At 43.8% G+C, this 22851-nt stretch overlaps 2 protein-coding genes across 5 annotated transcripts; one reads left to right on the top strand and one right to left on the bottom strand.

The window, feature by feature from the left end:
• Window positions 1-137: 137 nt before the first annotated feature.
• On the bottom strand, window positions 138-15053 carry TATDN1 (TatD DNase domain containing 1). Of its 4 annotated transcripts, none has more exons than XM_054984287.1 (12): window positions 14950-15053; window positions 13274-13339; window positions 12134-12183; window positions 11891-11954; window positions 11265-11408; window positions 11137-11179; window positions 8585-8670; window positions 8451-8491; window positions 7765-7841; window positions 4713-4783; window positions 2392-2518; window positions 138-306 (listed from the first exon to the last, which is right to left on the bottom strand). In XM_054984287.1, exons 1-12 carry the CDS (start codon window positions 14969-14971, stop codon window positions 204-206), a joined length of 894 nt encoding a protein of 297 aa, XP_054840262.1. In that variant the 5' UTR covers window positions 14972-15053; the 3' UTR covers window positions 138-203. The 4 variants fall into 4 exon arrangements, with proteins under 4 accessions (XP_054840262.1, XP_054840263.1, XP_054840266.1 ...); XM_054984288.1 differs by having other exon boundaries at window positions 14958-15025; XM_054984291.1 differs by lacking the exons at window positions 11137-11179; window positions 11891-11954; window positions 12134-12183; window positions 13274-13339; window positions 14950-15053 and having other exon boundaries at window positions 11265-11353.
• A 368-nt stretch (window positions 15054-15421) lies between these two features.
• NDUFB9 (NADH:ubiquinone oxidoreductase subunit B9) lies at window positions 15422-22564 on the top strand. Its single transcript, XM_054985266.1, has 4 exons — window positions 15422-15561; window positions 19541-19733; window positions 20689-20802; window positions 22312-22564. The coding sequence occupies exons 1-4, from the start codon at window positions 15476-15478 to the stop codon at window positions 22441-22443; spliced, it is 525 nt and encodes a 174-aa protein (XP_054841241.1). The 5' UTR covers window positions 15422-15475; the 3' UTR covers window positions 22444-22564.
• Window positions 22565-22851: the final 287 nt, after the last annotated feature.

Genomic DNA, 22851 nt, shown 5'->3' on the forward strand with positions numbered 1-22851 from the left:
GCACAACCAATATTTACTTCATCTTAACAGTGATAAACCACTGAACACCTTAACAGTCATTCTAAAAAAGACTGTAGAAAGGATCATTTTAAGAGCCTTCCATGTGCTTATATCACACCCCATCAAATAGCTGAGAAAAAGATGCAAGGGAAACTTTATTTCATATAACAGAATTAGCAGGCTTTATCACAATACATAAAACTTTACATGTCTGGAAAGAAGATTTTGATACTGTTGTTGTACATAGTATTGGCCAATTCCAGTGGATCTTCTTCCCGTACTGCTGCTATTATTTCCAGTATTTGGCTATTTTAAAAAAAAGGGGGGGTATTAGAAAATGTGCAACTTACTGAAGATGTTAATGCCAGTTCATTGCTTATGGTCAAATAATTATGGTTTAAAAAATTGTATATATTTTATACTGTTTAAAAGTATTGAGGATTTTTTAAAAAAGTCACTGCCTGGGTTACAACAGTTGTTGTGCAACAAAAAGCCATGAACTTAGTTACACTGATAAGAGAGTGCAGAAATCCCAGGGATGCACTGCAGTACGAAAGGTCATTCAAATCCCAATCTATGCTGTGTAGGTCTGAGGGAGGCAGGGATACTGCTACCCTGTATAGGTCAACCCAATTTCTGAATGCTGTATGAGCACAGAGATCCTGATGTAGAAAACCAGGACACGTGTGTGTAGTGTGCTTTTGTTAGCTCATGGTGTCTAAGCAGTGCACACCCAAGCGTTTGTTAACCCATTCTAAGCCCACTGAAGTCAATGGGCTTAGAAGGGTTGTTTAAGATTACAGTGTGAGCTGTGCAGAACATTTCTACCAGCTTGGTTTGCTTTCATTTGATCAACATATCACGTAACTATTTTATCCAATTTGTGCCAAATCACACTTCAATAATGCCATCCTGGAAGTACACAACTCAAGTTTTGCCGCTAAGTTGAAAGACTGTGTTCAGTTTCATGAGAGTATCTAAGGCTATTTTGTCTCTGCTCTCCTAAAGAGGCTTTTTAGTTTGTGGTGTAGGTGCTTCAGTATTAGCCAAACCATTGTTGCCGTTTATAAATACTACCAGCAAGAGCTGTATCTAAAGGCTGAAAACCTTTTGTACATAGAGAAGGTACTTTTGTGTTTTTAATGTGTTTTTATGTGCTTTTAAGACTAATGGTATGGCTAATACTGAAGCCAAGTGGGCTGAACCTGGCGCAGGGTCTGTCAAACTGACAGTTCTCATTCTCCTCCCACTCGGGGGGCATGAGAACAGGGCTGTCAGTTTCACTCACCCCATGCTGGGTTCAGCTGATAGGCTGAAGCCGGTGCAGGGTGAATGAAGCTGACAACACTGTTCTTCTGTCCCCCGAGTGGCAGGAGAACAGGAGCTGTCAGCTTCACTCACCCCCCGCTGGCCTTAGCCCATGAGCTGAACCCAGCACAGGGTCTGTCAAACCGACAGCGCTCGTTCTCCTCCCGCTCGGGCGGCTAAAGCCGGTGCAGGGTGAGTGAAGCTGACAGCCCTGTTCTGCCACCCAAGCGGGAGGAGAACGAGAGCTGTCAGTTTGACAGACCCCGCACCGGGTTCAGCTGATGGGCTGAAGCCGGTGTGGGGTGAGTGAAGCTGACAGCCTTGTTCTCCTGTCCCCCGAGCGGCAGGAGAACGGAGCTGTCAGCTTCACTCACCCCATGCTGGCCTCAGCCCATGGGCTGAACCTGGCACAGGGTATGTGAAACTGACAGCCCCCTTCTCCTGCTGCTTGCTGGTGGTAGGAGAACAGGGCTGTCAGTTTCTCACACACCCCAGTGGCAGCAGCCTGTCTGGGGTCACAAACTGCTCACAAATGCAACCAACTGGGCCAAAAAGTCATGGGGTTCATGGAAAATGCAGCCCCACAAACTGCGTTTTCTCGAACCACGAACCAACTTGGTTCGTATGTTTTTTTTGGTTTGTATTGAGGTTCATGCCCACCTCTAGTCAGAAGTTCACACTGTGTGCAGAGGCAGTATATCTGTTAATCTCTACAGTTTAGGAATGAGGGGGGTGCCTTCAGAGCCTACTTGTAAGCTTTCCACAAGCTTCTGATTAACCACTACTAGAAATGCAATACTATACTAGTTTGACTCATTTTTAGATTCAGTCAGGCACTTCTTAGGTTTTCTGTACTGTGTGGAGCAAGAAGAAAGTACATCTGAGAATGGAGTTCTGCCAAGGTTCAGACAGACGGATGTTGCCAATTTTCTGCTAAAGTCTCATATTTTATATGGCATGTCACTATTCCAGCTCCCCAAAGCAGATGAAGTTAGATGTAACTAATTCATCCCACCGATTTACTTAGTTGTGAGTCACTTGAATTAGATTGGGGCCTTGAAACACATTAAACAGCTTACTTACATTATATGACATGGTTCATTTCTGTCCTTTAGGCAGTGCCCCAGTTCCCACTTTTTTTTGGTAGGGAATGTGGTTTTCACATATTTTGAGCCAGCGTGGGTATTCTTCACTCCACACCAAGGAGCATCTAGTTTGATTAAAGGAACACATAAATGTAAATAACTTTCTTATAGTTTGATAAATGATCACACTTCTATCAAAACTACTAAAGAGCCCCTCCCTTAAAAGTATCTCAAATATTTTTTAGCATTTATAGGCTAAACTCAGTTGCTTATAAAACCAACTCCAGGTAGGTTCCGGAAGTCCAATCAGAAACATTGTCCTCAGAGATACAGCTCTACCACACACTACAGCTCTACCACACGATGGAAAGTTCCAGAGGACTGCACACTTCAGTTACATTTGCAGACATGACTTCAGTGATAATGTAGATCCAAACTAAATTTTCCACCATTGGAAGGGTTGGAGTAATTTCCACTCACTCCCCATTCCTGGCACAGACCCCCAATTTGCCTCATGCTGTTACTTATGGTCCCCAGTCTCCCAAGAGCAGCATTTCGGAGAGGTCAGTGGGCTACAGCAGGAGGGGGGAGACTGAAATGTTCTGTTCCACTGACACAGTTCTGTAATTGGGAAATTTAGTCTAGCGTCAAGTACATGTTACCACATGAAGCTGCCATATACTGAATCAGACCATTGGTCCATCAAGGTCAGTATTGTCTGCTCAGACTGGCAGTGGCTCTCCGGAGGACTCGGGTGGAGTCTTTCACATCACCTACTGCCTGATCCTTTTAACTGGAGATGCCGGGGATTGAACTTGGGACCTGCATGCATAAGCAGAGGCTCCATCACTGAGCCACAGCCTCTCCCCATAATTTTTCTCTAAGCATATGCAGCTTCAAAATGGGGCAAATAACCCCCCCCTGCCCCCGGGACCATTTTGGCCCAGGAAAACAGCAAGGGGAGGAGGCAGGCAGGAGCCCCCCCTCACACTCATCCCGAGGTGAATCAGATGCCTGTGGTCCTTTAAGAAGCAATTCAGAGCAGCTGCAGGAAAACGGTCAGGTTTGGGGAACTTGGACCTAACTCATTAAAAAAACAAGGTGTCATTCGGCCCGAGGACAGCATCCTCCCTTAATGTGATTTCAAAGGATGTGATTGAATGGAAAACCTAGCAGAACTTTCTGCAGCTGGGAGAAGGAGAAAATAGGAAAAGATCTGCTGTGCTTTGTGCATGGGTATCAAGTTATACATTCTTCAAATGTGAAATTAAAAAGGTGCGAGGTTCTGTATACTATACAATAAATAGTATTGCATCCAGTAAAAATAAAGCAGTTCTGCCAAAACTAATATAATACAGATTTAAGGAATGCTAGTATGAAGTCTCCGATTGTTTGGGTGTATTTCTCCTCACTTAGCCTGCAGCAACGGTGATTTAACAATGCCTTCATGTGTGTCTGAAAAGAGGATGGGGCGGGGTCTTGCCAAGGATGGAGATGACCTAGCAGTGTAATTGGGGTGTTACCATTCTGGGCTCAGCACACCCATCCATGAGGGTCAGAAGCACGGCCACTTCCAACTGGTTTGAAACACGGCAGCTACGCTATTAACTAAACTAAGCCCTTTTAGCCCGTGCTACGAGAATTGCATAGGCTGCAAATACGATCCTGGGCACAATTCAAAATGCTGGCCAAACCAAATGTGGCCTGGAATCATAGGACTTGGCTTCTCCCATACAGACCTATCTGGAAGTGATCCTTTAGGTAAGTGACCCCAGGTAGTGAAGGGCGTCAAAAGAGAAGAATTGAGCCTAGAAGCAAGCAGACCACCAGTGCCCCTGCCACAAAATGGGGATAATATGTTGAAATCGGCTAAATGTGCTGCCACATTTTGTACCAGTAGAAGCCTGCACGTTTTCTTCAAAGACAGCCCACTTAGGGATATGTATCTTGTTCTCCCCTCTGCAATGTGGTCTTATGCACAGATTAAGCTATGCAGAGGGAAGACGGACAGAGCACCGTCTTTTCTGATAGAGACCCTGAAGGTAATGTCAGGCATTTCTTACATGTTCACAACTGCTGGACAGGAGGGTGTGCACACTGCAAGCACAGTGTGGCCAACAGAACGAAGTTGCATATTTACAGAATTTCCAGGGAAGTTTCCTTCTTATTTTGGATATCCTGATATAAAACTGTATTATTTCTCATTCTGGAGGCTTGCATCCAGTTTCTTCCTTGTGCTGCCCCAAGTTCTGAACCTGGTTTGAATGGGGGCACAACTGAAAAAAATGCAGATAAATTCTGATCAAAATAGTAACTTACCTGTTTCTATCATTAATCTTTCATTTGGAATTGACCTCACTGTTTCTATGTTGGCTTCTGTTTTCAGTGAACTAGAAAGTAAGTTTTAAAATATAACTTGGAATATGAAAATAGCTATGATTTGTCAGAGTTGCCTAGTTTAACAGAGAACTCTCAAAATTTAAGGAGTGATTGCTTTTGTTTCCACATGACATTGGCCCAATCAGGCAATGTTCTTCAAACCTTTAACCATCCACTATAAGGTATGAAAGTTTTACTGAGGTGTGCAACCCAATCCTAGGTGTAACAACTCAGAAATAAATCCAACAGAATTTAATGGGGTTACTCCCAAGTAAGTGCAGAGGATTGCACCCTTACTTTCACTGGACAAGGCCACGTCCAGCAAAGGCTGAAACTAGTCTTCATGTGCAGTTTGTGTAATATTTCCAAATATTTTTTTAATAAAACCAAACACAAAGCAGCTTTTTGATGCAGTGAATTAAAAAAAATCCTGCCAGGAAAAAGTGCCACATGACCTTAGTCGTGAACATCACCTCTTCGTACTAGAACCAGCGTAACTGTAAGTGTTGTATGAACCAGTGCACCAATTACCTGGGGCTTCTTTAAAAAAACTCTGATATGATACACATTATGATTTCAGCCTAGAAAACCTCTGCTTGCTTAGCTCCCTTTGCCGGTCTGGCCTCAGCGGCACAGCTTCTCTGATTATAGTGTATTCCACATGTCAGCAGCTACAATTGAAAGGGAACTGGGTGTACTCTCTAAATAGTCTGAAAAACTAAAGGTATGTGCCTTATACGGCACAATTCATCACAACTGAATTCCTTGTGATAAATTGTGATTTTTAGTTATAGAGTGGCATTTTCAAAATCAGTCCATATGCTAAAGGTCCAGTGGCAGGATGGCACCCGAGGAAATTCAGGACATGCAAAACAAAGTACTTCTTCAAACAATTAGCTTGTGGAATTTGTTGCCAGTGGGTGTTGTGACAGCCACTAGGTTTTAATTTTGTATCTGAAAGTCAGGAAAGGCATTATCTTTATTAAATCATTAGTTATTATCATTTTTTTCCCTTGTCTATCTGCATAATGCTAACCTAGAACTCTCCACACGCTCGCACACACACACACACTCAAACTGGGTAGGCAGCTAGGCTTGTTTTCTCCACTTTAGTTTTAATAAGTGATATAACCATCTTTAAGTACTTGAAGGGCTGTCGGATAGAGGATGGCACGGAGTTGTTTTCTGTTGCCCCAGAAGGTCGGACCAGAACCAAAGGGCTGAAATTAAATCAAAAGATTTTTTGGCTAAACATTAGGAAGAACTTCCTGACAGAGTGGTCCCTCAGTGGGACAGGTTCTCCTTCTTTGGAGGTTTTTAAGCAGAGGCGAGATGGCCGTCTGACAGCAATGCTGATTCTGTGAACCTGGGCAGATCATGAGGGGGACGGCAGGGTTACATCAGTGATATACTTTTATCATTTTGATATCCCCACTACTACAAAGGCACTCTGCCAACAGTATTGTGTCACAACAAGTAAAGCAAAGGAACAACTTGCCAGAGGGTAGAACACAATATTACTATATCTAATGCTGGAATATATAATTTCTTTTTTCTTTTTATGTATTACTTTCTTATATGAAAAGTGCAAAGTGCTGAAATTGCAATCAAAGAACAATAAATATCATAAATACTATAAATACAATAAATACAAACTATTACACTAGTCCTTATCAACAATAAATACACCACTCAGAACCACAACTGGATGCAATAATCTTATAAAGCACAATTTTTAAAATCTAACTGGTGAAGACATAATCCAAAGGAATTTATAAAGGTAAGTCACTATTTCCAAATCTTTGTTCACTGTTTTTCCTTCTTTTGCAGAAAAGGATTCTGATTTCAACAGAAAAGAAAAAGAAAAAACAGTGAACAAAGATTTGGAAATAGTGACTTACCTTTATAAATTCCTTTGGATTATGTCTTCACCGGTTAGATTTTAAAAATTGTACTTTATAGGATTATTGCATCCAGTTGTGGTTCTAAATTGTGTATTTATTGTTGATAAGGACTAGTGTAATAGTTTGTATTTATAGTATTTATGATATTTATTGTTCTTTGATTGCACTTTCAGCACTTTGCACTTCTCATATAAGAAAGTAACGTATAAAAATAAAAACGAAAAAAGAAATCAAATTCTATATTCCAGCATTAGATATAGTAATATTGTGTTCTACCCTCTGGCAAGTTGTTCCTTTGCTTTATTTGTTGTTTCTATTCCAGAGGGGCCCCTTAATTTGCTCTCTCAACAGTATTGGCAATATCCAACTGCACACTCCTAATGACCGCTAGCATAGATGGCTTTAAAAGGGACCTGGACACATTCATGGAAGATAGGCCCACCAATGGCTATTAGTCACTATGGCTAAATGGGACCTCCATGTTTGAAGAAAGTATACCTCTGGATGCCAGTTGCTGAAGGCACTAGCGGGGGGGGGGGCCTTTGGCTTTTGCCTCTGTAGCGGTGAAGCACTGGGGCAGCCATTCTAGCAAACAGGAAGCCTAACTCAATGGTCTCATTTAGAAATCATGGGCCTGTTCCCCATGAATTTGCAGAATTCCCTCGTAAAGTTATCTAAATAACTGGCCATTCCAACACCCTGTGACAGTGCGTTTCACAAGTTAATTATTCTTCCCATGATGAAGGAACATGATGATATGAAGAACTATGAACACTCTGGAACATTAAATAAATGCTCAGCATCAGTCATGGGTTCAAGTTATACAGCCCATTGTAACACCGCAAAACGTTTACAACGGGCCTGCACAATCTGTAATCTGCCAAACCGAAAGCAATCCACCAGCCGTCTATAGCGGGAAGTTAATAAACCTGTTTCCGCTGCCTGCCCGGGAATGCAAAGACGGGGAGTGTCAAGCACCTGGGCAGGCCACCAAACTCTGCTTGAGGACTCGGCCAGTCGTAAATCACACGGACATCCATCTCAATTTGAAAGAACGCTTTACAGACCAGTCATCAGAAACAACTTACCAGCCATTTATTCCAATGTAGAGATCCAAATCGATTATAGCTGCTGCTGCTTCTTTGGTACCGTCGAAAGAATGCACCTGTTGAAGAGGCTTATATGCATTCATTGTCATAGGCAGAAAAAAATCTGAAGTGCCTCAGTGTTATGTGACCTCTCTCCTGCATTGCTTTTAAAGGCTGTTTTGTAGCAATGTGGGCAGCGATCCTTGGCAGAATGGAGCCAGATCCTACATTGGAGACTCTCTTGCAGCTACATCTACTGTTCAATTAATCAAAAGTATTTGAATTAATCAGTAAGAGATAATGGGGCAACATTCATTTTTGGGGTGCGTGCTTAGGAGTGCCTTTGCTACCACTATGTCACAACAGATGTATGGAAAGCTTATGGTACTGGGTTATTATTTGTTACTTTTGACTCCTCACCTTTCAAACTACAGGGGAAGGACCATTACAGAATTCAGAGAGGAAGGCCAAAATAGACACAACACAGGCTGCACTCTCAAGCAAGCCAAGAAAAACCTGCTGATGTCAGAGGCAGACTGCAGATTTTGTCAGCTTGTGCTCTTGTAAGAAGTTTCTGGAGGGAAGTGTAACTAGAGACCCCAAACTGATTTGTCTGCAATGCATTAGCAGTGACAAAACATTATAGCCACAAAAAGGACAGCATTCTAATGACTGTTTGCACTTACCACTCCTCCGGCGCACCTCTCTCTGTTTCGCCTCATTATATCTGTGCCAAAAGAGCATAGATTGAGTTTAGAATCCTAGAGATGGTAATTTTAATTTCCCAAAGCGATCTCTCTATTTTCTAAAAACAACCCACCTAAGAATTCTGGATGCGAGTTTCTACAGTGCAGAAACATTGGTAGTTTCATTTGCTCGGACAGATCAAATTGTTTTTCGAAATACCTGGGAGGAAGGATGTAAAAGAAGGTTGACAGAGTATCAGGCATAGGGCATCAAAGTGCAGAGAAAGAATGGAATGGTTGTTGAAAGACTAACCAGAGAAATGGTCTCGCAAAACTGATGTACCTTTGAGAAGACAGATAGTAAGGGCATACTCATCTACCACATTTTTATTCTGCACATTCTAAAATCTACACTTTACCCCCAGGAAACTGGATACTCATTTTACCGACCTCGGAAGGATGGAAGGCTGAGTCAACCTTGAGCCAGCTACTTGAACCCGGGTTCTGCCAGGATCGAACTCAGGTCACGAGCAGAGCTTGGGCTGCAGTACTGCAGCTTACCACTCTGCACCACGGTGACTGCGGAAGGCAATGGCAAACCACCTCGTAACAAAAGTCTGCCAAGAAAACGTCATGATGCAACATCCCCATGGGTCAGTAATGACTCAGTACTTGCACAAGGGACTACCTTTACCTTTACATTCTAAAATGGAACTCCAAGTGGTATATATGGTTCTCCCCTCCCCCTTTTGCCCTTATAACAACCCTGTTAGATAGGTTACGCTGAGAGAGAGAGAGGGAGAGACCGGCCCAAGATCACCCAGTGAATTTCACGGTGAACTGGGGATTTGACCATGGGTCTTCCCAGTCCTAATCCAACACCATACTGGCTCCACTAGAGGCTGCAGGATCACATTGTGACATGTAAACGACAGGCTGAACATTAGAGAATCATGGTTTACCTTGCAGCTATGAAATGGGTCCTAGCTAACCAACTGTGCGGCCATAACTGATGATGATTCTCTTCCTACGCAGAAGAGCATAAAGAGCATGCGACTCTCAATTTGTTTTACGACCCATCTGCCATCAAAAGATGCGAATGTTACTTTGCTGGATAAATTCATGAATGAGTTTAGCCAAGACAACTAAACGAAGCCTCCACGTTCAGAGGAAATACAAAGCCTCTTGATAACCATATGCTACGGACTAAGACCAGGGTACAGATGTCACGCTTGTGCCCTGCTTTTGAATGCACAGAAGCAACTGTCCATCTGTCATTCATAACAGAACGCTACACTGGACTAACCTTGGTTTGATCCAGCAAGGCAGTCCCTGTCTTATCATCATCACAATAGCGCTCGCTACACAATGAAAGCAACTGACGTTGGGTAACAGGAACGTTCTTTCATCTGAAGTTCCTTGCTTTTCAACACCCTCCCGTTTCAATCAGTAGCTTTCCTCAGTCATCCCAAGTAAACAGGCCCATGTTAGTTAGTTATTTAAACGTCTCATATCCTACATTTCTAACACATTTGTTCTAAGCAGCTAGCACAATAATAAGTGCTTAACAAAACTGTATAGAGTCCAGTAGCACCTTTAAGACTAACCGACTTTATTATAGCATAAGCTTTCGAGAACGACAGTTCTCTTCATCAGATGCATGGAGCTCCATGCATCTGACGAAGAGAACTGTGGTTTTCGAAAGCTTATGCTACAATAAAGTTGGTTAGTCTTAAAGGTGCTACTGGACTCTTTACTATTTTGCGACTACAGACTAACACGGCTAACTCCTCTGGATCTAGAACAAAACTGGTGTGGGCTAGCAACAAAAGTCATCAGCAAACAGTAATGTCACCCCAACTTCAACAAACATAAAAAATATCAATCAAATGCCCAACAATTATCAATCAAATACATGCTGAAATTGAAGGTTTGTGCCTGCCATCTGAATAACGACGAAGGTGCCAGGCAGACCTCACAGGAGAGGATGTTCCAATCCAAAGATGTGGCACTGAACAGAAATGCCCTCCCCCGCTCCCCATCCATGTCACCTCAGTGGTGGTGAGACCTGGAAAAGGACACCCAAAAAGGACCTCAAATGAACAGGTCCATCCTGATTACTAGTTCTTGATGTATTCTGTGCCAGTAACATCCAGGTATGGGGGAACTAGTAAAACCCCAAACAAAGGCGATACCAAAAAATGTTATACAATGGTTTTATTCAGTTCATCTGTGGGGGTTGGGAAATCCTGTCGCCAGCTCGTCACCAAACCTGCATTTGCTAGGCAAGCAGCCCTACGCTCCAGTTCCAGCCACCATGTTTTATCACGATTCCGTGCATAAACGTCTGTATAAAAACAGTCTGGAGCCAAGGTGCTGGCAATGCAAGCAACAAAGGATGAGAGCAAAGTAGGATGGAAAAAACAGGGAAGCTAAGAGGGCCAGATGGAAAGGTTTAACTCTTCCCTTAATGGAAAAGCTGGGAAGCTTATTGATTTATTTAACAAGATTGATATCCCACCTTTCTGCCCTCATAAGGGCCACCAAGGTGGCTGCTGGGGCATCTTTGTTTTCGCTGCACCTTGGCTTTTACGGCACCTCTGCTTGTAGCGACACTGAGAATATCCTAAGCAATAATAAAAGGAAATCTTACTAATCTTTTGTATGATTAGTAAATCTCTCTTACTTGAGCTGGGTGTCTTTAGGGCAGAATTCTAGTCTGTCAAAATCTACAAGAAGAAAGAGACAGTAAATTGGCTTGTGAAACAAAACAGAGTGGAGCCCAGAGTCCCGAGTCAGCCGGTAAATACTCACCCAGGCCACACTCCCCAATTGCGATAATCTTCCCTTTATTTTTCTCAGCTAGACTTTGCAGCTCTGCTAAGTACTGGTCAGGGTTATGCTGATCAAATTCTGCACAGCGGGTAGGATGACAGCCAACAGTACTGTAAAACATGTCTGAAAACAAGCAACATGAGATTGCAATGATTTCTTTAGCTCTGTCAATCTATCTGGCACATTGGAACGTAATAAGTAAAAGAGCCAGTTTGGTGTAGTGGTTAAGAGTGCCAGGACTCTAATCTGGAAAACCCGCTTTGATTCCCCACTCCTCCGCTTGAAGCCAGCTGGGTGACCTTGGGTAGGTCACAGCTCTTCCAGAGCTCTCTCAGCCCCACCCACCTCACAAGGTGATTGTCATGAGGATGATACCAACACACTGTGGAAACCGCTCTGAGTGTGACATTAAGTTGTCCTGAAGGGCAGTATATAAATCGAATGTTGTTATTATTATAAAGAGCCCACGTCTGACGGTGGAAAGAGACAAGGCCAACAGAAGACAAATGTCAACAACATTTAAATATGGGTTTGGTCTTCTACATGTTAAATGTAGGGTAACAAAAACATTCAGAGTAAATGATACAACGTAAGCAGACAAATACCATTTGTTTGTGCCAGCTGCAGCGCCTCTTTACTGTCTTGCAAACTTCCACCCGTAATCATGAACTAGAATTAAGAAAACATATTTACCATAAGTGCTGGTTTCTGAATGTCAAGATTAATATCCCTCAAAAGCACACTTATTAAGGCCCAACGGATGGACCTCTAATGAAAATTCTGAAACAGTTAAAATTTAAGACCATCAAAGAGAGACCACAAACGCACAATACTGCAAAACAAAGTACCTTTTTCACACCAGTTTTGACTGCTCTGTCCACTACATCTAGGAAGTCATCTGCAAAAAACATACAATGAAAATCCACATTACCACAATCCAGCACGTCTCTGGGACTCCTTTGCTGCTTCTGGTTCACAGCAACCCCTGCAGTTCTTTCCCCCCAATTTGCCATGAAGCCAGTTTGCCATGAAGCCAGTTGTGTGGCTTTGTGATTATCACTCTCTATCAGTCTGGGCTACTTCACAAGTTGTTGCGGAGATTAAATAAAGTGGAGAACTATGCGTGAAGCCTGGGAGGAAGGGCAGGATCAAATGTGGTAGACAGATGATGACCGATATCTCTATTAATGAGTATGGATACCTCTACAGTGAAGAAATTCAGCACCAATCTTCAAAGCACTCACAGTGACCAAACCAATTAAAAGTAATAAACATCTTTGATTGTATCTCACTCATTTGGGGATCATGATGAAATGTTTTTGCCATGAATTTACCCAAAGGAATTATTTATTTAAAATATTTGTAACCCTCCTTTCCTCTTGGCTGAAGGCAACATACGTAAGTGGCCACCTCCATGCCTATACTATAACAGCTCTCTTTGACTGGCCAAGGATGATTTCATAGCATTACCATCTATACATCAGGGCTACAAGGGCCTTCAATAAGGCATTCTAATAGTTCTCCTTCAACAGCCGAACACTCTACTCTTACAGGTTTATGAGAGCTCAGTTTTAAGCATCCCCTTTGAAACAATGTAATTTTTAAACGTTTTGGGAGCCAAAGATAAGGGTAATCTGAGGATCTCTATTTTGTATCTACTTAACATTTATTACTGTGTTCCTGCACACCTTGGGGTAGATCCCACCAGCTTTTTCTCTGGCGTAAAAGGGTGGAGGCACAATCTTATCTGATCCCCCTGCTCACTGCAGCTTCATCCCATGTGGCCATTAGACCATATGAGTCCCAGAATTCCCCAGCAAGACTACGCTGGGAGTTCCTGGGATCCACTGGTAAAAGGATGGCCAGGAAGGCCGTGAGGAGGGTAATCAGGTGAGATCACCTGCTAGTACAAGCTGGTAGGATCAGCCCCTTGAGTCTTTGAGACAGAGTGGGCAACAATAACAGTTTCATATATAATTGATATTTACCTTGATGCTTTTGCGTCCCTCTGTATACGCCCCTGAACATAGGATCTGTTAAGTTAACACCAATATCTAGAGAAAAAAGAACATATTTAGTAACTACAGTAAGAGACACCCTAGAAGTATGTAGAGGCAAAAATGTGCTGTACAAACTTCTGGCTTAGAACAACAAATTCAATACTTTTGGAATAGCTAGTTCTCACAACAGCCTCTGTGCAGTGTACCTTTGTATTGTTTTATATTTATTTCCCAGAATTATGTACCACTTTTATACACCAATATTCAGCGTGGCTTACAAAACAACGTAATTACAATATAACAAGGAAAGAGATAACAGCAGTATTGCAGTTACAAATATAACAATGCACAGTGTCTCAAATAATAACAAGAATAAAGCAGATGTAGCAGCATTACAATTACACTATCATTCAAGAATCACGAACACCTCAGCAAAATCCTGATCTACCACCAATAAACCCACCCCTCCAACAGTTACAACCATTTTACAGAAGGCTTGACGCAAAAAAGCTCTCACTATAATCACTATCAAATGACCACCTAGGGGTAGGGCACCCCACAGCGGTTAGTGCAGCCACAGAAAGACCCTGCTCCTGCCAGATGGCACAGTGCCTTGTTTGCTAATCTTAATGAGAGGGCAGGAATTTCATGGGGGAGACCAAAAAAATTGTATTGTCTAATCAGGGCTTTTTTTCTGGGAAAAGAGGTGGTGGAACTCAGTGGGTTGCCCTCAGAGAAAATGGTCACATGGCTGGTGGCCCCGCCCCCTGATCTCCGGACAGAGGGGAGTTTTTGCGCCGCTGAGCGGCGCGGAAGGCAATCTAAACTCCCCTCTGTCCGGAGATCAGGGGGCGGGGCCACCAGCCATGTGACCATTTTCAAGAGGTTCCGGAACTCCGTTCCACCGCTTTCCTGCTGAAAAAAAGCCCTGTGTCTAATAGAGGGCTGCTTAAGAGCATAAGGAAGAGCGTGCTGGTCTTGAATGAGGGGTATCAGCCAGGCAGGCATAAGGACAGGGCAATCCTAAAAACACTTTCCTGGGAGGAAGCCCGCTTCAGTAGACTTGAGCAAGATTATGAGATGGAGATCTTCCAGAATTAAAACTGATCCCTAGGCCATAGAGATCCGTTCCCCTGGAGAAAACGGCTGTTTTGGACAGGGTTGTCAACTGGGTTGGGAAATTCCTGAAGAATTTGGGCGTGGAACCTGGGGAGGGGAGGGCCCTCAGCTGGGCATAACACCATACAGTTCACCATAATAATACATTTTGTAAACCGCTCTGAGCGTGGCATTAAGTTATCAAGAGTGGTATATAAATCGAATTGTTGTTCTTAATAATAATGGTAATAATAATATCTTCATCCAAAGTAGCCATTTTCTCCAGCGGAACTGATCTCTGTCACCTGGAAATCAGTTGCTCTTCCGGGAAATCTCCAGGCCCCACTTGGAGGTTAGTAACGCTAGTTTTGGAAGGGGCCTTCCATGGCATTATGCACCTCTGAGGTCCCTCCCCAAGCTCCGAGGACGCTCCGGCGCTTAGAACCTAACTGGACCTGCAGACCCCCCAAGGCACCCCCCTCAGGCTTCACCTGCCCGGCAAGGCCCAGGCCTCACTCCCGGTTGCCTAGGCAACACCCCGCGCGCGCCGGCTGCCCCGCCCTCACCCACGAACTTGAAGCGGCTCATGACGGCGGAGACCCGAATCCTTGGGCGCGCTCCTCTCTCTCATTCTGTAGGGAAGGGCGAAGGAGGAAGCAGCATGACGCACAACCGTCACATCCGGGTCCAGTTGGGTCACCTCCGCCGCCATAAGCGGGACGCAAATCTAAGCTACTTAGCGCCACTCCGAGCCCGCCTCCATAACTCAGTTTTTCTTTACAGTGGCCCAATAGGGTCAGACGGGGCCGTGAGGTACTTGTTGTAGTTGTGACAAAAAAAGGGAAACCTGTGGCCGCAGGCGGAGTAGAGACAGAAACCAAACATGACTTTTTAAAACACGCAACTCAACACTTCCGGTTTACCATTGACCATCACACCTTTCCTGTTTTTACCGGAAGCGCCTTTCTAAGCCGCCCCTGTAGGAGGCGGGAGCTACGGTCGACACAGGCGCTTCTTCTCAATCCCATCATTCCCCGCGCCGAAGGGGAGGCGGTCCTCTTCTCCTGAGGGGGAGGCTGCGGCCTAGCCAAGATGGCGACGTATTTGACCCACCAGCAGAAAGTGATGCGGCTCTACAAGCGAGCGCTGCGGCACCTGGAGTCTTGGTGCATCTTCCGGTGAGAAAGAAGCGCGGGAAGCCTCCCTGCAGTCCTTCGAGGCCATGAGGCGGGGGGGAACTGACCGGGAGGGGCAGTTACCATTGCGACCTGGGGGGTCTTCAGTCGTCTCCCCCTGCCCCCCTTTTCTTCTCAGCAAGGCGACGTCGGCCCACGAATTCGGTTGAGTCGTGGCGTGGCGAGGTCCAGGTTCAGATTCTTATGCTGCCATGGACGGTGGCTGGGTGACCTTGGGCCAGTCATACATTCTCAGCCTAGCCTACCTCATAGGGCCGTTGTGAGGACAAAATGAAGAAGAGGAAAATTGCGTAAACTGCTTTGGGTCCCCCTTGGGGGAGAAAGGTGGGATATAAACGAAGTAAATAAATAAACGTTATTTATATCAGTTTCTGCTGACGCCAGTTTTTTAAAATCATTTTTTTCCTTTTTGTACTTGAATCCTTTAACACTAAACCCGCCTGTGATCATTTTATAAAGCTACGCTGTCCTGTGGAAAGCTGACACAGTGACAGATTTGTGAGGTCTTTTAAGGTGCTCCAAGACTTTTAATTGCGGTTGAGACTAGAAGGGAGTCCTCTCTGGCATAAGTTTTAAAAAAAATAATGTCGTGTATGAAATGAGTCTCTCTCACACACACAGGTATTGCTTGTGACTGTTATGCTTCTCCCTTGTTACAGTATACCCGCACATTGGCAACTTCCAACCCTCTCCTCCTTCTTCCCTCAACTTGTTATGAGGACAGAATGGAGGAGAAGAGAACTATGTAAGCTGTTTTGGGTCTCCATTGGGGAGAAAGGTGGGATATAAATGACACAAACACATGATCAAATCCCTGTGAGAACCAGTGTGGGGCAAAAGTTAGAGTGTCGGATTGTGAATGAGGAGACCTGGGTTTGAATCCTCTCTCTGTCATGGAAGCTTGCTGGGTGACCTTGGGCCAGTCACACTCTCTGTATACCTAACCTACATGAAAGGACAAAATAGGGAAGGAAGAGCCATGTGTGCTGGGAGAAGAACGACGGGGTGAAAATATACTGGTTAGAATCTGAGAATCTTGTGGCACCTTTAAAAGATAAGAATTTTTATTCCATTAAGAATTATTATCCCATTATGCTTTCATGGGTCTACTGTCAGTTGCTAGAAGTGGATACTTACTGCATAGACATTTAGGTGGTGGTGGAGGAAAGTGCTGTCAAGTCATAGCTGATTTATGGCCACTCCTGATAGGGTTTTCAAGGCAAGAGATTGATAGAGATGCTTTGCCTCATAGAAAATCTGGTCATTGGAGGTCGCCCATCCAATTACTAACCAAGGCCAACCCCGCGTAGCTTCTGAGATCTCATGAGATTGGGCTTGCCTGGGCGATTCAGGTCAGGGCGGACATTTATGTAGGAGGTATTTAAAAAAACCCAACACATCACTGGGCCACTCCCATAATATGTCTGCATAGTGAGGATCTGCTTATTGTACGTGAGGAAGTGGGCTCTAGTCCATGAAAACTTACGCCAGGCATACATTGTCTCAGCTTGAACCTATGTCATGGGGCTGATGTAATATTATAATAGGGGGATGAAAGCCATGTGTGCTTTCAGGAAGGGGTGGAATAAAAAAGTATAGACTGTCTTGGTGGACTGTGGCCCACAAAAAAGGGTAGCTTTACACCTACGTCTGTGAATCTTTTTACATATGTTTGATTTTGTATCCGGGGATTGCAATCTTGGTGTCAGATGATCTGTGTTGTGTTTAATGAATGCATATTGAATTCCGAATGCTTCAGTATGCATAGTCTGTGTATGTAACGTGTGAAAAGGGCTTGTAGTATCCCCAGTCACTGCTTTTGGAGCATTTTGTGTAGGAAGGTCACTAGGCTCCACTGTTGACATTTATTTTCTTTGCTTGTGCGCTTACTTGTATATTTGCAAACAGAAGATGCATCCGACAAAGTGAGTTCTAGCCAATGAATGTGATGCCAAAATAAAGTTATTAGGTGCCTCAAGACTGTTGGTTTTTCAGTGAAGAAGAGGGTTGACCTAAATTCCCTCTCCTTTCTCCCAACCCCAAGAAAATAGTTAAAAAGGCTTTCAGGAAAAGAAGGGTGTCTGTACTGCTCTACATACAAGGTTGCCTCTTGTCCCACTCTGTGTTAATCTGGAATTACTACCTCATGTTCTGTAATTGAAACTGGGCCATATGGCAAACACTTTTTGTTGTAATAGTTGCCATTTTTTGAGTTCCTCTCCCCTTTTCCCTGCAGATTGATAACTTCATTTTTCAATTTCCGTACAAAGCTGCAGTGACCTAACTTACATTTTCTGGTTTACCAGCAGATTTGTTAGTATCAACCTACTCTCCCCTCTTAAGATTCTCTACTACTTTCTAAAATTTGCTAGTAAGATGGGATTGGATGGATTTAGGTGGCCAATTAGACCTCAGAATTAGGCCCTTTAATATAAGTAGTGGCTCGGGGCAAGGGCTTTATTCTAAACACATTGGATAGTGCTAACTTTGGCATCATATTCTTAGCATGCCTGTAGTGGGGTATCTGGGGAGGGAGCAGTTGCCTTCTCCCTGGTTTTAAATGTTAATGGGATTTCTTCCCTGTGATTTGGTAGTCAGTGTTGCTAAGGCTGGAAATACATCTGCTTTATGTGACAAAAATTGTCAATATTACAAGAAACAGTTTTCTTTAATTTTCAAACTACCACTAATGGAGATAACCGTTTAATTAATTTAGTAAGGAGCAAGACAAAAAAAATCCCACCTCTAGCTTATTGGTCGCACTAGCAATTTCTCAAACTATAATTCATTGTTTTAAAGCCAAAATAATCCTTTAGAGCAGCAATTTGGATTAGGAGTTTGGAACATGGCCCAAATGGCAGCAGCTTTTATGAGAGATCACAGAGTCCCTCTAGTGGGCATTTAGGGAAATGCTTCTGTTCTGATAGACTCGTTTCTGATCTGTTCCAAGCACTGCAAACAAAATTAGTTAAGCCGTCTGATTATTTTGTTCTTGATCCAGAGCACTAGGAGGGAGAACTTGCAAGAGGCGCAGGAGCAACACACCGGCTTGGTGAATGTGCTGTAGAGACTCCTTCCCGTCTCTTGCTCTCTAGGAAAGAAAGTCCTTTTCGTGGCTTGGAGGCTGGAAGCAGCTGGTTCAGCGCGCAGCTGATGGTGCTTTTCCAGATAGGCAGAAAGCTGGCCTTGGTTTGTTTTAAGAGCAGCTTTGCTCTTAAAACATGGTGGGAGGGAGGAAGCATGAGCGTGTTACTTTTACTATAACACACCCGAAGGGCTGAGATGGAAAAGCTGTTTTTCCAACTGGAGCTTGCAGCTTATATTACACCAGAAGTGTGGTAGCTGTAAGCACAGTTCACTTTCCTTTCCTTGCTTTGTTATAATGGGCAAATATGGCGGCAAACTGCAATGGATCTGCAAAGAGGCAACTTCCTATATGGAGAAATGAATAAATCAGTCCTCAGAAGATTTAAGATCTTGCATTATTCTTAAACTCCTGTGGCCTATGCAGATGCAACACGGCTTGATCCTAATGAGAGGATCCAGGCACCTTATGAGCCTCTGTACTTTCTGTCCCTTCTTTTCTCTTGCATATGAATGTTTCTCCTTCCTTCCCTTTCTTTGGAGGTAACCCTGGTTTATGATCCACTTAATGCTAACCATGATTATGATTCAGTTTGAAGTGGATGGAATTTGCTACATGAACCCTCAGGGCGCACTCAACCTCTTAGCCATGGTTAGGAGCATTGGTGTGTATCCTACTGCTGTTCTCAGCAAAGTTGAAATCCAGCCTTTCTAGGGTGGGAGAGCCGCTTTCACCGGAGGAAGGTTTCAGAGTTTGCTGAGTGCAGCGGTAGGATACACACCATTGTCACAACACGGCCTACCTCTGGAAACTGTGATATGTTCAAGATAGCGCTGCTTGACTTGCAGAGTAACTGTTTTGTCTTTGGATTATCAGGGACAGGTATCGCTACTTTGCCTGCTTGTTGAGAGCACGCTTTGACGAGCACAAGAATGAAAAAGATATGGTGAAAGCAACCAAGCTGCTAATGGCAGCAGAACAAGAATTTTGGGAGAAACAGCATCCTCAGCCGTACATCTTTCCTGATGCTCCGGAAGGCACGTCTTATGAGAGATATGACTGCTACAAGGTCAGTAGGTGATAAGGCATTTCCGCTGCTGTGTTGCAAATTAACAGTGGGATCACAGTTTGAATGACGGTTTGCTATAAAATGTAACAGACTTCCAACTGCTAGAAGAGTAGGGACAAGTAGCTCGATGTTTTAAAAAGAGACAAGATGGAGTGGAGAAAAAAGACTTGAAGTACCTGATAGTATGAGCAGCCTTGGGACCTAACAAGAAATAAAGCTGGGATGAATTATTAGCTGAGTGTGAAAAATGAAGCGAGAGAAAGGATCAAACTTCAAAAGCATACAGGAATTACTTGTCTTGATCAGACTTAAAAAAAGCAAAAAAAAAATCCAGAGAGGGTGAAAAAGGTTGTGCTTCTTGCTGGCATTGCTCTTGCCCTTGTACTGACTGAGAGGCAGAAGAGAAGCCTGAAATCTATAGTTCCCTTTTTAGCCTCCTCCTCAATCTGGCATACATCTGGTACATAGTTGCAAGTCGTGTCTAAAATTGCTAGACCAGTGTTAACTGAGTCTATCAAAGGAACAAATGGAAGCTGTGTTGGAACTTTGCCAACATCACACCCTCATGAGGACGCTAGTAAGGGTTTTTTTAAACTCAGGTAATAGGGCTATGCTGTAAGAAATATCTGAGAGGGACATCTTGGTTAAGGGATAGGGACTGTAGACTCTTCTACTGGGTACTGTCTGTTGATGAAGATATGCTTCTACTGGGTAGTATCTGCATTGTTTCCATATTGTTAAAGATGTTCAATTACTTATGCTTTGTTTCAGCAATGTGCTTGTTTTTAAATTTCTACAATCTATACCTTTCTGTATTTGTTCATTAAATGCCCTAGTTGCCTGCACTGTGTAATCTGCTTTGGGTCTCAGTGAGAAAGGTGGACATTAAAATAAACAAATTGTCAGAGACTGTTGCTACCGTGCTTACACTCTCCTTTGGTTTACAATGTGGCAGGTACCTGAATGGGTCCTAGATTACTGGCATCCTTCGGAGAAGGCGGTGTATCCAGATTACTTTGCCAAAAGAGAGCAGTGGAAGAAGCTGCAGATGGAAAGCTGGGATAAGGAGGTATGTGCAGTCTCTTCTGTAGTAGAGCAGGGCTCGTGTATGGATTGAAGTGTGATATTCAGGAGACCTCTTGGATGGAGCACTCTTAAATGAAGTAGGAAATGGATGTGGTGGTGTTTTTAGGCACTGTGTCTGCTTGGCTTCTTGCTTTCCTAGCATACTTCAGATTCCTGCATTGCCTTGAAACCTAGAAGCTTTATTGAAAGTTGATAAGTTCCATAATATTAAAGAATCTGAACAAAATCCCATCCCCCCTCATAGTCTGTCCGGGTAGCTAGCCAAACTGGCATTCAGAAAAGCAGTCCTTGATGTGTTGGCTAGCTTGCTTCAGGGGTTCTGTTTTTGCCTATTTCCTGCTGGTTATGTTCTCATCCATGTTTTTGCCTCGGGCCTGAGCTTTAAGTAACTGGGAACTTGTTTGGCTGATACAAGGTGCAGAACCCTGGCTCTTTTCTGTAGCAAGTGATAGCTCATGGTGCTGCCAGAGTGCAGAGTGCAAACTTTATTTTTTAAATTTTATTAAATTTATATTCTGCTTTCCCCACAAGCGGGCTCAGAGCTAAATTACAAGAGACAAATTACACAAGGATGCTCATATGAAGGGAGTCGCAATGTTAGCTGGGAATCTGAGTTTTCAAAGACAGATCAGAAGGTTCTGTCAATTTCCCCTCTCTGCAGAACAGCAAAGATCTCCTCAGAGGGTTTATTTCCTCTTCTCCCTAAGGCTCTGTCAGTTTCACCTCCCCTTCTAGGAGACAAAGAGGAAATAAATCCTACGAGGAGCCATCTTTGCTGCTCTGTAGAGGAGAAATTGATAGAGCCTTCCGATTTGTCTTTTAACATTGTGACTCCCTTCATGTGAGCATCCTCGTGTAATTCATAGTTTAGCTCTCAATGATTCACAGTGATAGCCTCCAAGGAGGAATGGCTCCATTTTTACCTTCCTGACTAACCATTAGGAAAAGCAATGACCCCACCAGCTGGCAGAAGAAGAAACAACCGAGTGCAAAAGTGGAAGACTTTATTAAGGTTTGTTTTTATCCCTACAGGTTTCGTCTTGAGCTTGTTCAGGGGATCTCCTATGCAGTACTTCACATATCACCATTGTTCAAGGCGAAATATGAAGTACCGTATAGGAGACCCCCTGAAGAAGCTCAAGGCGAAACGCCTAGGGATTAAAAAAAAAACCTCAGCAAACTCTTCCACCTTTCCCTCGTCGTTTCTTCTTCAGACCATTTCCCTGATGCCTGTAATGCTGCAGCTGCTGTAGCAGCATCCCAGAGGCCAAGTGCTGAAGGAAAGCCGTGTCCCCTGGGTTCTTCCTTGTCTGGAATGCTACTGTAAGCTGTATCCGGGCGCCAGGCAGGCCTTTCTGAGTGCTTGGGACTTGCAGTCTTTGCTGCCTCAATGCCCCCTGGGTTTCTGTGCATTCTTGTTAATAGGAAGAAAAGCCAATGGCAGTTGTGTAACCTTCGTCTGGATGTTTCACTCTTCCCTCCCCGCCCCCAGGTTCAGCAGCTTCTGGAAGAAACCCCACCAGGTGGACCTCTGACTGAAGCCCTGCCTCCAGCTCGCAAGGAGGGGCACCTGCCTCCTCTGTGGTGGAGTTATGTAACTGCACCCCGTGAGCGCCCAACATAAAAGCTTTCAATGGAAAAAGTTTTCATGAAGGGGGTAAGGCCCTCCCAAGCAGAAAGAACATTAGCATGGTGAACGATATTAAATGGCTACAATAAAGTGAAATCTATTGCATGTAAATGGGGTATGAGAAATTGGTTGTGTTATTGTCCAGCATTGCAGGTATGTGAATACCCCATACAATCAGTGGTTGTAAACAAACGAGACTAGACGTTTGCTCCCAAGAGATCCTCTCAGATGGTTGCTTGCTTGTTGCATATGTAGAACAAGGGGAGGGGGCATTTAATTATACAACCCCCCACTTGTCCAGTGAACGTACAGACTATGGGTATTGTGCCGTGTGCCTTAACATGCAGAGCAACTTGTGCTGCCTCCAGCTGTTGCAGAAACAAAATGGACAGTGAAGGATGT

The sequence above is a fragment of the Eublepharis macularius genome, chromosome 7 (genome assembly GCF_028583425.1).
Source record: "Eublepharis macularius isolate TG4126 chromosome 7, MPM_Emac_v1.0, whole genome shotgun sequence".
Taxonomy (NCBI): Eukaryota; Metazoa; Chordata; class Lepidosauria; order Squamata; family Eublepharidae; genus Eublepharis; species Eublepharis macularius.

Coding starts and splice junctions, on each gene's coding strand:
- TATDN1 (XM_054984287.1), bottom strand. CDS start 14,971: ATGAGCCGCTTCAAGTTCGTGG. Junction 7,842..8,450: donor AGAGGTGCGCCGGAGGAGTG/GTAAGTGCAAAC, acceptor CCTCTTCAACAG/GTGCATTCTTTCGACGGTAC. Junction 2,519..4,712: donor AAGATTAATGATAGAAACAG/GTAAGTTACTAT, acceptor TAATCAAACTAG/ATGCTCCTTGGTGTGGAGTG.
- NDUFB9 (XM_054985266.1), top strand. CDS start 15,476: ATGGCGACGTATTTGACCCACCAGCAGAAAGTGATGCGGCTCTACAAG. Junction 15,562..19,540: donor GAGTCTTGGTGCATCTTCCG/GTGAGAAAGAAG, acceptor TTGGATTATCAG/GGACAGGTATCGCTACTTTG. Junction 19,734..20,688: donor AGAGATATGACTGCTACAAG/GTCAGTAGGTGA, acceptor ACAATGTGGCAG/GTACCTGAATGGGTCCTAGA.